This window comes from Panthera pardus, unplaced genomic scaffold (genome assembly GCF_024362965.1).
Source record: "Panthera pardus isolate Hobbes unplaced genomic scaffold, ASM2436296v1 HiC_scaffold_27, whole genome shotgun sequence".
NCBI classification, from domain to species: Eukaryota; Metazoa; Chordata; class Mammalia; order Carnivora; family Felidae; genus Panthera; species Panthera pardus.
Window position 1 is genome coordinate 104,824,970 of NW_026526843.1, and position 14,039 is coordinate 104,839,008.

Consider the following 14,039-nt stretch of genomic DNA (forward strand, 5'->3'; position numbering starts at 1 on the left):
CAACGCGGGGCTCGAACTCACAAATCGCGAGATCATGACCTGAGCTGAAGCCAGACCCTTAACCGACTGAGCCATCCAGGCGCCCCATAAAAACCTATGGCCTTCCCGTCCACGCTACAACGCGTCAAGGGTGAGCCTTGACGGTGACGACGTTACGCTAAGTGAAGTAAGCCAGTCACAGAGGGACACCTCCTGTTCCACGAGTGCACTTTATCCGAAGGCTCTAAAGCAGTCACACTCGCGGACACAGAAAATGATACCGTGCATGCCTGGGCTGGGGGAGAGGGAAATGGGGAGCTGGTGCTTGACGGGGACAAGAGCGTTGCTTCTGCAGGATGAAAGCAATTCTAGAGACGTGCTGCACAGCAGTGTGAACGTACTGAGCACTACTGAACCGGGCACTTCGATCACTTTCAGCAAAACGATCCCAGTTTCTTAAATCACTGCCTTGTTTCTGTGCAAAACTCACGAGGTTGTGCTTCTGTACAGAGTTCGTACATCTAAAGGTAAGATGCTGCTGACACATTAAAAAAGCAAAAACCAAAAAACCCCAAACGAAGGAAAACCTCGGAGTTCACCTGGGCCGACCCTCTGGTGTTTTTAAAAAGAGAGGAAATAAGCGAGACTCAGGATCTGGGAGGGGAAGGCGGGCCTCTGTTCCTTTTACCTTCGGACTGGCTTGCGGCCCGCTGGTCCCAAGAAGGCTGAGCCGTCTGGGTGGCTACTGTTGTCACGGCCACCAGGTGCTGCAAGATTCTGTGCTGTTGCGCCTGCTGCTGTGGCCACGGCTGCGAGGCAGGGGACAGCTGCAGCGTGTGCCGAGGGCCGCTCGGCCCGGCTCTTCCCTGGTTCTCTGCAGCACAGCCAAGCAGAGACAACACAGCTGCCTGGGGCTGCAGCAAACTCCCCTGTCCCTGTCCCCGTCCCTGTCCCCGTCCCAGGCGGTTCAGGACAACGGCTTGCTGAGCAGGTGAGGCCGTGTCTGGAGGGGCTGGGCCTCGGGCACCGGGACCCCGTGGCACTGGCTGCCAAGGACCAGAAGCGGAGGCTTGCTGAAGTTGTTCCTGTGGAATCAACTGATAGAGCCGCTGCTCTGGCTGCTGCTGGGCGTTCAAAGGGGGCGAACCTTGCGGAAGCTCCAGCAGAGTCACCGGCTTGAAGCCTGAAGCATTTTTTAAAAAAAACTGAACGCGGACTGGAGACGCAGCCTGTGCTGCAGTGCGCACTGCATTTGGTGGCCGAGCTCCCGAGGGCAGGCTGCCGGACTGGATTCCCGCAGGATCTGTGGCCCCAGCGGTAGAGCCCTGCCCGGGGCTGGAACCCCTCGCCAAAGCCTGGGCTCCACAGACCGGGCCCGCCAGCTGGATGATGTTGGGGCCAGGGGAGCAGGCCGTGACCTGGGTGGCCAGGCTTCTTTGTGATGAGCCGGTAGTGGGTAGGGTGGCCGCGGGAAGCATGCTAACTTGAGTCACCTGTTTCGCAGAGGGCTTCTGGGAGCTGGCCGTGACCGGGGGGGCCAGGGTTGTCTGTGATGAGCCGGTAGTGGAGAGAGTGGCCGCGGGAAGCATGCTAACTTGAGTCACCTGTTTCGCAGAGGGCTTCTGGGAGCTGGCCGTGACCGGGGGGGCCAGGGCTGTCTGTGATGAGCCGGCGGTGGACGGTGTGGCTGCAGGAAGCATGCTAACTCGAATCACTCTGACAGGGGATTGCTGGGAGCTGGCCGTGACCGGGGGGGCCAGGGTTGTCAGTGATGAGCCGGTAGTGGAGAGGGTGGCCGCAGGAAGTATGCTAACTTGAGTCACCTGTTTCGCAGAGGGTTTCTGGGAGCTGGCCGTGACCGGGGGGGCCAGGGTTGTCTGTGATGAGCCGGCAGTGGAGAGGGTGGCCGCGGGAAGCATGCTAACTTGAGTCACCTGTTTCGCAGAGGGCTTCTGGGAGCTGGCCGTGACCGGGGGGGCCAGGGTTGTCTGTGATGAGCCGGCAGTGGAGAGGGTGGCCGCGGGAAGCATGCTAACTTGAGTCACCTGTTTCGCAGAGGGCTTCTGGGAGCTGGCCGTGACCGGGGGGGCCAGGGTTGTCTGTGATGAGCCGGCAGTGGAGAGGGTGGCCGCGGGAAGCATGCTAACTTGAGTCACCTGTTTCGCAGAGGGCTTCTGGGAGCTGGCCGTGACCGGGGGGGCCAGGGTTGTCTGTGATGAGCCGGCGGTGGACGGTGTGGCTGCAGGAAGCGGGCTAACTCGAATCACTCTCACAGGGGATTGCTGATAGTTGGCTGTGACCGGGGGGGCCAGGGCTGTCTGTGATGAGCCGGCGGTGGACGGTGTGGCTGCAGGAAGCATGCTAACTCGAATCACTCTGACAGGGGATGGCTGGGAGCTGGCCGTGACCGGGGGGGCCAGGGTTGTCAGTGATGAGCCGGTAGTGGAGAGGGTGAACGCAGGAAGTATGCTAACTTGAGTCACCTGTTTCGCAGAGGGTTTCTGGGAGCTGGCCGTGACCGGGGGGGCCAGGGTTGTCTGTGATGAGCCGGCAGTGGAGAGGGTGGCCGCGGGAAGCATGCTAACTTGAGTCACCTGTTTCGCAGAGGGCTTCTGGGAGCTGGCCGTGACCGGGGGGGCCAGGGTTGTCTGTGATGAGCCGGCAGTGGAGAGGGTGGCCGCGGGAAGCATGCTAACTTGAGTCACCTGTTTCGCAGAGGGCTTCTGGGAGCTGGCCGTGACCGGGGGGGCCAGGGTTGTCTGTGACGAGCCGGCGGTGGACGGTGTGGCTGCAGGAAGCGGGCTAACTCGAATCACTCTCACAGGGGATTGCTGGGAGTTGGCTGTGACCGGGGGGGCCAGGGTTGTCTGTGATGAGCCGGCGGTGGACGGTGTGGCCGCAGGAAGCGGGCTACCTCGAGTCGCTCCCGCAGAGGACTGCTGGGAGTTGGCCGTGACCGGGGGGGCCAGGGTTCCTTGTGGCGAGCTGCTGCTGGACAGGGCGGCTGCGGGAAACATGCTCACTCGATTCACGTCCACAGACGAATTCTGGGAAAGACTCGGGGGCTGAGGAGCAGGAGGAGGAGCAGGAGCAGGAGCAGGAGCAGGAGCTGGAGATTTAAAGAAGCTGCTTGCCTCCACTGGGGTGAAACTGTTGCCTGACCGAGTCCCTCCTGAGCTCCAGGAAAGTCTGAAGCGTAGAGGTGGATGGCTGACTCCCTTCCCCAGGACTGAAGACCAAACCGACACCGTCTCAGGCTGTGCTGTTTCTTTCCCGGGAGGCGGCTGGCTGAGGCTGGCTGAGCCACTGGAGCCGTGTGACGCGGCGGCGGGACACTTGGCCTTGCGCTGGACCAAGACAGCTGACCGAATGGCTTCCGTCCCAGCATCCGTCTTTGAGCCAGGCCGGACACTGTCTGGATGGTCGTCTGTGGAGGAGTGCGGAGGAGACCCCTGTCCCTCACGTCTGGCTTCTTTGCAGGGCCTTCTTCTTCCAGACAAAAGTGGGTCATCCGGCGGCTGCATGGAAGTCAGCTGCGCTGTCTGAGACTCGCCGCCAGCTTCATAGCCCAATACGGAATCACCTTCTACCTTGTGGGCTGGCCAGGCCGTCGGTGGCGAGCCATCGTATCTGGCGGACTTCTTCCCTCTGGCGTATTTCTGCACGTCCACTCCAGAAGGTACGGCCAAGTCACAGGGTCTCTGTTTCCACATATCGACGCAGTTCCCCGCTTTAGAAATTTTGAGGTCGTGCTGCGGACCTGCTTGCCTTTCTCTGCTTTTCTTGCAAGAGGCCCATACTCTCAGCTCAGGAGGAGGTGGACGATGAGACAGCTCCTGCTGCCGGTTCAGGGAGGGTGCAGAATACCTCTTGAAGCTCCTTTTCATGGGGCCAGTGTTCATCTTTTGCTTGTTATAGAGCAGCCTGTTTGCAGTGCAGGCTACTGATACAGAAGGATCAAGACACAGCGGTTCGGCCGTAGCTAAGATCAGCTGGCTCTCCAGCAAAAGCCTGTCTTCCTGGGTCCAGGTCTGGTCATCGCTGCTCATGGACTGCACGTCGCAGGCTAACGTCTGCATCGTTGGCCGCAGGAGAACATGCCTGCTCGCGTAGCCGGGAGGTTCCCGACTGCACTGCCTGTAGTCCCGTACCTGGGCTATGACACACCCAGAGTGAAAAAAGTTAACCTGAGATTTTTCCAGGAGATCCACCAGAGCAGGAGGTAATTGTTCAGCATCCAAGTATTCGAGCAACTCCCCTTCTTCATAAGGCAGTCGAATGGTCTCCGAATAGGATCCATTTTCGCCCTCGAGCATCAGCGAATATCCCTCCTTTCCTGGGTATAGGTTGACCACTAAGCACGGCAACGACTCTCTCCTCAGGAGCTTCTCCAACAAGTTCACGTTGCTTCTTAATTCCTCCGTAGCCTCAGGCTCTTTCCCGCATTCTTCCACATATAGGTCATAAAGTTTTTCATCCAGAGATGCTCCCCCACTCGCTGAGCCTTTCCTTTTAGGAGGCCTCTGCTGGGCACTGGCAATGACATACTCCGCACGGTCCAGAGCTCGTTCTAAAGCCTGCTGCATCGTGACACAACAGGGGCCCTAAAGAGAAGGGCAAGCGCAAGTGCAAGCGCCTTGAAGAGCCGGGTGAAGGTCCCGTCTTTCACGTCGAGCTAGAGGTAGAGTCTTGCAGACGCCGCCACTCCACAGTGCAGCCACCAGCCTAACTTCCAAATGGACGGCAAGAAACGCGCGCCGGGAAAGCACCGCACGACATACCTGCGATCTGGGTATCCAAAGCCAACAACACGTGTCGGAGCCGCCACCGCGCGGCTCTGGAGCGGCCGCGGGCTGGGCCGGAAGTGGAGGTGAGCCCCCCGCCCTCCCCCCGCCCCCCAGCTCCCCCCTCCCTCCCGGAGCAGCCGACAACCCGCTCCTGCGCATGCGCGCTCCCTGCAGGCCGCAGGCGTCAGGCTCAGGCGTCAGGCCTCAAGCCTCATCCTATTGTTGCCTGCGCCTCCGGGCCACGAGGCCCCGCAGCCCGCACTTCCGCTGCTGCCGCAGGGCCGGACCTTTCCTTTCCCCGTAACGCGGAAAGCACGCCACCGAAGCAGAAGCAACGGCCCGACAAATAACCTACTTTCTGCCACGGTTCGAGTCCACGCCAATTCGCGCAGGAATGCGGCTGTCGGGGAGGCGGCGCAAGCTGTGCGCTTCTCTTCTTGGCCAGCGCCTCACCCAGAATTGTGCACGGTTTCTGCGTCTCCCGTCGGGAACGGCAGGGCTGCTCCCGGTGCCCGTCGCCGCTGTGGCACACCCCGCCCCCTACCCCCCACCCCCAACCCCGAGTCCGCGTCCGTAGCTCCTGCCTGCCTACGTGGAGGCTCGCCGAATCTAATCTGGTGCAGGCGTCAGATGTCCTCCTTCCTTGAATCTACCACTGATCTCCTGCCTGACGGTCGTCAGACGTGCACCTGGCATGCCTTCCTGACACTTAAGTCTTTAACTTGTTACTTCCCCGTGTGTCACAGGAAGGGCGTTTTTACACACGATGCGGTAGGCAAGTCGTATTGTCTGTGAATTGCACTTCAGGATTAAACTATTTGTTGGGAAAGGTGCTTTGCATGTGATGGAGCCGGGGACTGTTGTCCCGGCTGATGGCAGCGCACTTCCGCGATCACCCTCCCTGTGAGACCACCGCCAAGGTCCTAAGGATGGCTTTGGGGTGAGGTGTGCGGGTCGTAGATCGCGGATGGGCCCTTGTTTTCCACTAACGTTGTTGCCTTGAGGTGTGCCGGCCTTTTGGGACAGGTTTTGAAAAGAGTCTCTTGACGTTTGTGTGAGACGTGGCGATAATAGGGGTTCATGGAAAAGCCTCACAAAGGAAAAGAAGACAAGACAGATCGGCGAAAGTCCCGAATTTCACACAACTATGAAATCAACGTGGGTTGGGGCGCCTGGGTGGCTCGGTCAGTTAAACGTCCCACTTCAGCTCAGGTCATGATCTCACTGTTCGTGGGTTCGAGCCCCGCGTCGGGCTCTGTGCTGACGGCTCGCAGCCTGGAGCCTGCTTCGGGTTCTGTGTCTCCCTCTCTCTCTGCCCCTCCCTTGCTCGTGCTCTGTCTGTCTCTCTCCCTCAAAAATAAATAAAGATTTTTTAAAAATTAAAAAATAAAATAAAATCAATGTGGATTTTAACCAATGGCAATTATGACAATTACATGAACAGTAGATACATTGTATTGAAAGAGGACTAAAGCCTTTTTCACTCAGAGCTCCCGAAAGATGACCCTGGTTCAGGGACAGACAAGAATACTTTTCTACTTGCATATCAACCATCTTTGGGCAAACGGATACTTGGGGAGCGCCTCAAGGGGGCTTGAAATCAAGTTTAGTCTCTTAACTCTTTTACACATCCTCCCCGTGTCTCTTTTTCCCACCCCCCACCTGCCCGAAATTAGGCTAAGTACCAGACTGGACGGCCAAAGCATAGTTTTCCTTCTTTCTTTCTTTCTTTCTTTCTTTCTTTCTTTCTTTCTTTCTTTCTTTCTTCTTCCTTCCTTCCTTCCTTCCTTCCTTCCTTCCTTCCTTCCTTCCTTTCTTTCTTTCTTTAAATGTTTATTTATTTATTTTGAGAGAGCGAGACAGAGAGAGAGAGAGACAGAGAGAGAGAAAATCCCAAGCAGGCTCTGCTCTGACAGCACAGAGCCCAACGACACGGGACTCGATCTCACAAATTTGTGAAATCATGACCTGAGGCGAAATCAAGAGTCAGGCGAAATCAAGACCGAAGCTCAGTGGGAGAAGTTGGCCATCCCTTCTCGGTGCTGCAGAGACGCGTGCTCCGTGGTATATCTGGCTGGACGGACAAGCGAAACGGTCCTCCATCCGAGTGAAGCGGCCAGTTTCGTGTGAGTTGTGTGTGTGCCGCAGCGTACGCGCACACTCGCGTCACCTCTAGAGCCACCACGGCCCAAGACGGAGGTTGTGGCCCGCTCCTTACCCGTCATCACGTGAACCCCGAGGCCTCCCGGCCACAGGTGCACTGCTCGAGGTTCTCAGCCCGGCCGCGCGTGTATCCGAGCGTGCGTCAGTTGGCCTGGCAGCGCTTAGCGCGGTTGTGGTTCAGCCATCCCCTTCACTTGCGCCCCCTAATTGCCTGGTCTTGCCACAAGATGGGGGGTTTAAAAAACAATTGCTCTGAGTGCACACTGTCCTTGGAGCCTTCCAAGCGCGTTAATGAGCACACTGGCTGATTATAAGGACTCCGATGGCTGCCCTCCCCTGCAGCCGCCTGACCTAGATGCACACGCTGAGAAAACTCATGGCCAGCCTAAGATATGCTCGTGGAAGAAGAGAGTTCAGTTAATTGCAAGGTAATTGAGCTAATTTACAACTAGCAAACTGGTGTGTGCCATACCCATCGAGGGCTAGCTCTAGATTTTGCCACCTCTCCCCTGCTGCAGCTAGTTAGAGGCACCGGCCAGAGAACAGGGACCTCAGGGAGCACGTGAAGGTGAGGACACGTTGTTTGTTGGCCTCGCCTCTGGTTAACCCTCCATCGCCTGCCCTGAGACTTGATGTGTCTTTCCCGTGATCAGGCCCCGAGTCCCATTACAGCAAATCCCTTGGGGATGCTGTAGCTCTGGGAGATCATGTGACTCAAGGCCCCTCCCACAGCCTGTTACAAAGATGGAAAGGCAGCCCTTATTCAGAAGCATCACGACAGGTCTAGGCACCCCTGCAATGGGATTTCCCGGGGTGGGGGCGGGGGGGAGACAGATGGGGCTCAGCTCCGAATACAGCATGGGCACGTGGGAACTTGTGGCCAAGGAGCAGGGTGCAGGTCAGTGGGTGGAAAAGGACTAAGAGGAAGCATCGCGGGTATGGGGGATGCTGGCTAAACAGACCCAACAGGATTCTGTACCAAAGACAGGCCAGGGTGATCAGGCATCGCCTGGGGGATGGTGGAGGATGAGAAATGTGATCAGGAATGGAGGTGGGGGGGGGGGATTCTGGTTAAACGGACTTAGCAGGGTTTTTGCCAACACTGGATTCTACAGGGAAGTGCACAGATGGGCCTGGGAGAAGGTTCAGGGGCCTGACGAAAGTTTGGTCAAGAAAAGAATCTCTGTCACCATAAACTTTTAATTATGGAAAGCTTCCTTATCATAGTAACCAAGTGTTAGATATGCTAGAGGAAGAAGAGAATTGAATTAATTGCAAGACAATTACCCTAATTGCAATAGTAAACCAGTTCATTCCATGCTGAGGTCAAGCATGAATGTTTTTTATTAAGTATCATATACAGAGAGTAAAATTTTCCTTTTTCAGTGTACAGTTCTGGGAGTTTTGAAAAATGTTTTCAATTGTGCAGCGCCACTGCAATCAAGATATAGAACTTTTCCATCATGCAAAAAAATAAATTACCTCATGCATATTTGGTGTCAATTCCTCCAGGACCCAGAGGCCATACACTCTGTCTTAATTACTGTAGCTTTATAATGAGTTTTGATTCAAGTAGTGAGAAAGCTCCCACTTGGTTCCTTTGCAAAGTAATTTTGGCTACCCTAGTCATTTTGTCTTTCCGTATACATTTTAGAATCCTCTTGTGAATTTCTACAAGTTGGGGGCCTAACCCCCCTAGTTCCCCTAATTATCTGTGCCCTTAAGCAAGTCACTTAACTCTTTTGTGCCCCTATTTTTCATTTATAAGTCAGAATGATGATGATGATGATACTTTGAAGTTTAAGTGGCATAGTCTATGTAAACATTGCCTGGCACATAGTGAGCGCTCAGTAAAGGTTTGTCACTTTTTCCTCACAACCCTCTTATGATTGCCTCAGCACCCTCCTTTTATTCCTTGGGGACAGTGGGGAACTAATGAACAGTTTGAAGAGAAATAGTAACTATTTAGCCTGTTAACTGGAGGTGTGGTGAAGGCAATGGCTAGAACGGGGTGAGATTGGTGACAGAAACAGGTGAGGAAGCGACTGCAATACCATAGTGGCAGCTGATGGTTGGTGTTAGTGAAGATGTCAAAGAAATGCTTGAGTTGAAAAAGACTTGATAAATAATTGTTCATAGGAGTTGAGAATAAGAGTTGAATTTGGCTTGGATTGCGAACTTTAAGAGATTGAGTGGCTTCTGGTGACTTGTATGGTATCATATATAATTCACAATCGTTGTATTTTTGCCAGAATTGTAGGAAGTTGGGGAATGGTGACATTCTTTAAACTTTAAACTGCCATAAGAGCAGGGACTGCTATTTTTGCTCACTACAGCTTACCCAGGGCATAGCACAATGCCTTGTGTATAACTAGGTAGTTGTAGTGGTCAGAGTAATGGTCCCCAAAGACGTCCACATGCTAATCTTTGGAACCAATAAATGTGTTACCTTCCAGGGCGAGGGGGACTTTGCAGGTACGATTAAGCTATGGAGCTTGAGATGGGGAGATTACCCTTGTTCTTCTGGGGAGGGGGTCCAATATAATCACAAGGGTCCTCATAAGGGAAGGAGGGAATCAAGAGAGTAAGAGACCGAGGGAGGCACCAGAAGATGCCTTGCTGCTGGCCTTGAAGATATTCAAATTATTCAAATTATTCAAATACCGAGGAAAGGGCCACGACCCAAGGAACACAGATGACCTCTAGAAGCTGGAAAAAGCAAGGAAATGGATTCACCCTAAAGTCTCCAAAAAGTAATGCAGCCTTGGGGTGGCTCAGTTGGTTAGGCATCCAACTTCAGCTCAGTCACGATCTTGCGGTTGGTCTGTGAGTTCAAGCCCCGTGTCAGGCTCTGTACTGACAGCTCAGAGCCTGGAGCCTGCTAGGGATTCTGTGTCTCCCTTTCTCTCGGCCCCTCCCCCACTCATGCTCTGTCTCTCAAAAATGAATAAATGTTACAAATTTTTTAAAAATAGAAATTAAAAATAAAAAAAGCAACGCAGCCTTGGCCACACCTGAATTTTTGCATAGTGAGTTCAGTTTCTGACTGCTGACTTCCAGAACTCTAAGATTATAAATTTGTGTTGTTTTAAGCCAGTATGTTTGTGGTAATATGTGCTAGCAGTGCTAGAGAATGAATATCTGCTGTATGTGATGGATGGTGCTGAGAATTAGTGAAGACCTGTATTGCACTGCCCCAGCTCATGGAATCTAAGTTTGCAGAACTCCGTACCTCTCTAACAAAATCTGCTTGTCTGGTATCTGAAATTGTGAGGAAAAAAAGATGCACACAAAAGGTGTGTGCAGCCTTTCCCAGAACATCTAATGGCATCCTTCTTTAATTCCATAAAACGTTTTGTTTCCGAAATCTCAGATCTCAGAAACAAATAAGTAAGAGGTTTAGGGTCTCTGGGAATGCAAAACAAACCGAACAAAACAATATGGTGGTAAGAACTCAGGCTCTGAAACCAGACGGGCCTGTTCCATTTTCCTGGGTTTGCTCCAGTTATGTGAGCTTTGATGAGTTTTAAACCCTTTCTGAGTCTCTATTTCTTCAACTATAAAATAGACTTTGAGAGATTAAGGCATGCAAACACTCTTTATACAGTGAGTGCTCAATAAATGTTAGCCATTTTCATTCTCTGAGGTTAACTGGAACTGAGGAGCTGGTAATGTCAGTTTTCGTTAAAAATTTAATTGGCACAAACTCTGTTTACCATCGTGGGATTATCCGTGTCTCTGGTTACACCCAGGGCGGGGAGATGGAGTTGTTCAGGGTCAGCTGTGGATTGAGGGCAGAGAGGAATTGGCAGTGTATGTGCTGGGAAAGTGACCAGGCCAAATGGCCTACGGAAATGGAATATTCCCCCACAGACCGTAAGGGAAAATGGGAAGCTAGTGGCCTCCACTTCCTCCATCCGATCATCAGTGGCCTGGAAGAAGCACACTCTGAAAATATCATGAGCAAAATTGGTTGCGTTTGGTTTTAAAAGACAAGCCTTATCTTTCCTCTGAAATGAAAATGTGCTGCTAGAAGCCTTTGGGCTTCCTAACATTTGTATGAAAAATGGCAGATATTGAAGCAAGGACTTTGGGAATGACAGCTTCTGCTTTTTTTCCTATCTCTTATTCTTCCCAAGGTGAAGCACTTATTCAGGTGAGGCTTACAGTTCATTAGAACCTCAAATAGCAGACCCTCAAAACACTAGAAAGAGGAAAATTACAAGAAAATGAACAGGTCCAAAATGTATTCATATCCAGGAGACTTATAATGAAAACAGCATTTAGGATCAAGATCCAGAAGCAAAGCAAGATCAGTGTCATCATTCAAAGACTTAGTTATATCTACTGTACCATAACTGCTGAGGTCAAAAAGCACACTCATGCTACTCCTTAGAAAGATTTGTAAGGACAAGGGCTAAACCAAAATCTTTTTCATTATCCACAACACTCTAATACCTACACCAGACCATAGATTGCATGGTTTTACAAGAATTACCAAATGTGGCTCAGAAAATAAGAAGTATACTTTGTGCTCAGAAAAGTAGAATTATATTTATATATATGTACGTATATAATTTTATAGCTCAAATTCTAAATTTTTATATGTAAATGTCATTTACTATGTATAAGATATATAAATATGTATGATAAATATAAAGATATAAAGGAAAATGGTAGGCCTCAGTATACATATAATTTTAGTGTTTATATAATATATTCCTTTATTAAAATTACATGTATTTTCAAACTCACTATCTTACCTTACCTAAAGAAGTTCTTCTAGATTAAGTACCTCTTATTTAGTCATCCTACATTTTGAAAGAGTAAAACACTTAAAATATTTTTGAAAGAAAAAAATTGTGTCATCAGATCCATTTTAATAAGGCTGACTAATGTTACTAAGTATATAGCACTGTCTAATACCAAATTACAGTCAAAATGCATTACTAAGAAAAGATGATAACCCCGACTATAATTTTAGTTTTGTCAGCTATAAAAGCTAGATATGATTCCTGGCCTACATTTTTCTGGAAATATCGTTCATTATCTGTTCATCTGTCTCAGAGAGTCAATGCCTTGTGCCACCACCATTTTGATACCAATCTGGTCCTAGCAAGGCCGAGGTATAAAGGTGGCATCTCTTAGAAAAACTTCTCACATCCGGTGTGATACTTAAACTCTATGTGTAATCCAAACACTAGCTTCTCCCTGCTCTCCTTAAAAGGGCCTTTTTTCTTTTATTTTTAAAGAAAAGGGGAGTTGTCATCCGTCTACTCCAGAGTCATCCACTTGGCACCTCCTTTTCTGCTTTGTGAGTTCCTGCTCTAGGCCACCCCCTGCGGCCATGTCTTCCTCCCTGTGACAATGCTGTCATGGAGCAGGGAAAGGTGATACAGGGTGGGCCACACTTCCTGTAGAGACCTGCCCTCGATTCACCCACAACGGCAGGTGAGAATGTGTTTTAAGACTTTACTGACCAGCTGGGGCTAACCTAATGGCATTATGAGGTAGAAAATACTTTTTAACTAGATGCTAAATATGACTCCTCTCCTAGTCCAAAGGGCATTAAACACTTCATGGAGGAGGGTGGGGTCCTTTTGAGGGCACATCCCAGTTCTCAGTCCTACTCCCGGGCCCACTCTCTTCTGTCCCTTCCAGAGAGAATGTGAGACCCGCTTCTTCAAATATGGTCAGTATACAGCTTTCCTTCCACAGTGGGAGAACTCTACCGTCCGCTCTCAGGGTTGGTGCTATGCTAGGGCAAATCACCTTCTGAGGCGGGTGCTCTTTGAGCCCTGCCCAAGTCCCCTGGGATCCTGTCTACAGTTTCTCCACCCTCTTCCCTTGGCTTCTGTGTGCTTTTGCTTCTAATGGTCTGTACCAGAGACTCTTTTCGGAAGACAACTCTCAGGTTGTTGGAACAGCTTTGAAGAGCTAGAAAGAACCAGGGATAGACAAGGACAGGAGTGTGAAAACCTAGCTCTCTGGCCTTAAATTGGGACAAACTCTGAGGCATAACTCACACTTCAGAGTTCCCCCTCAGGGCTAGGCGGAGGCTGGGTCTGGCTGAGGTCACGTCTTCGGCTTCCTCCTCTTCCCTGTCCTGCATCTGTAACCCCTTTACGGTATCACTGGAAGCGCTTAGTTCAAAAAACCACTTGCAGATGAATCCTCAATTCAGGGCCTTCTACCAGGGAACAGACCTAACGTACCTCTCCACCCATTTTCAGGTATAGTCAAAGGCTCTATAATTCTCTAGCAGTACATTCCCACAGCCCAGCAGACCAGCCCAGGGGCCCTGGTGTGATATGTCAAATCCTTTTGAGTTCTCTTTCCATCAGAGTGAGGTGAAACTGTGCCCCTTTACGACTCCAGTCCCCAGTGGGTAAATTCTGGGTAAACATTTGTCCCTAGGACAAAAGACACTTCTTAGCAATAGTAGATTTAAATTGTATTATAGAGGACAAACTTTCCCAAAGCCAATGCAACTTGCAAAGAGGTGCTCTACTCAAAATTAGATTATTTAATTAGGCAGAGCTGGTTCGACTTCCCTCCTCTCCCTCCTGCCCAGATACCGGTGGTACATAGGAAATATACAGAGAAAATAAGCCCATTGCATGCCCTACCGGAACAAGCCATCCACCCTGAGGGCCATTTTTATTTTTTATTTTTTTTAACTTAAAAAAATTCTTTTAATGTTTATTTATTTTTGAGAGAGAGAGACGGTACGAGCAGGAGGGGAGCGGAGAGAGGGGGAGACACAGAATCCGAAGCAGGCTCCAGGCTCTGAGCTGTCAACACTGAGCCCAACGCAGGCTCGAACTCACAAACCGTGAGATCATGAACTGAGGCGAAGTCAGATGCTTCACCGACTAAGCCACCCAGGGGCCCCTGAGGGCCATTTTTAGTAGTGCAGAGACTCAGTGGGGGCTCTGAGCTGAATAATTCTCTTTTGTCTGGTCCAGTGGTTCTCAAAATGTGGTGCCAGGACCAGCGGCATCTGGGAACTGGTTAGAAACGCAAATGCTCTGGACCCTAACCCCGGACCTATTGAATCGGAAGCTCTGGGGATGGAGACGGGCCCAGTGATTTGTGTTTTAACAGTCT

General features: G+C 51.2%; 1 protein-coding gene across 1 annotated transcript; it reads right to left on the reverse strand.

The window, feature by feature from the left end:
* Positions 1-626: 626 nt before the first annotated feature.
* Positions 627-4,690, reverse strand: LOC128773788 (transcription factor SPT20 homolog). Its single transcript, XM_053891371.1, has one exon. It carries the CDS (start codon positions 4,563-4,565, stop codon positions 627-629), a length of 3,939 nt encoding a protein of 1,312 aa, XP_053747346.1. The 5' UTR covers positions 4,566-4,690.
* Positions 4,691-14,039: the final 9,349 nt, after the last annotated feature.

Excerpts from the sequence above, each read along its gene's own strand:
- LOC128773788 (XM_053891371.1), bottom strand. The coding sequence starts at position 4,565 with ATGCAGCAGGCTTTAGAACGAGCTCTGGACCGTGCGGAGTATGTCATT.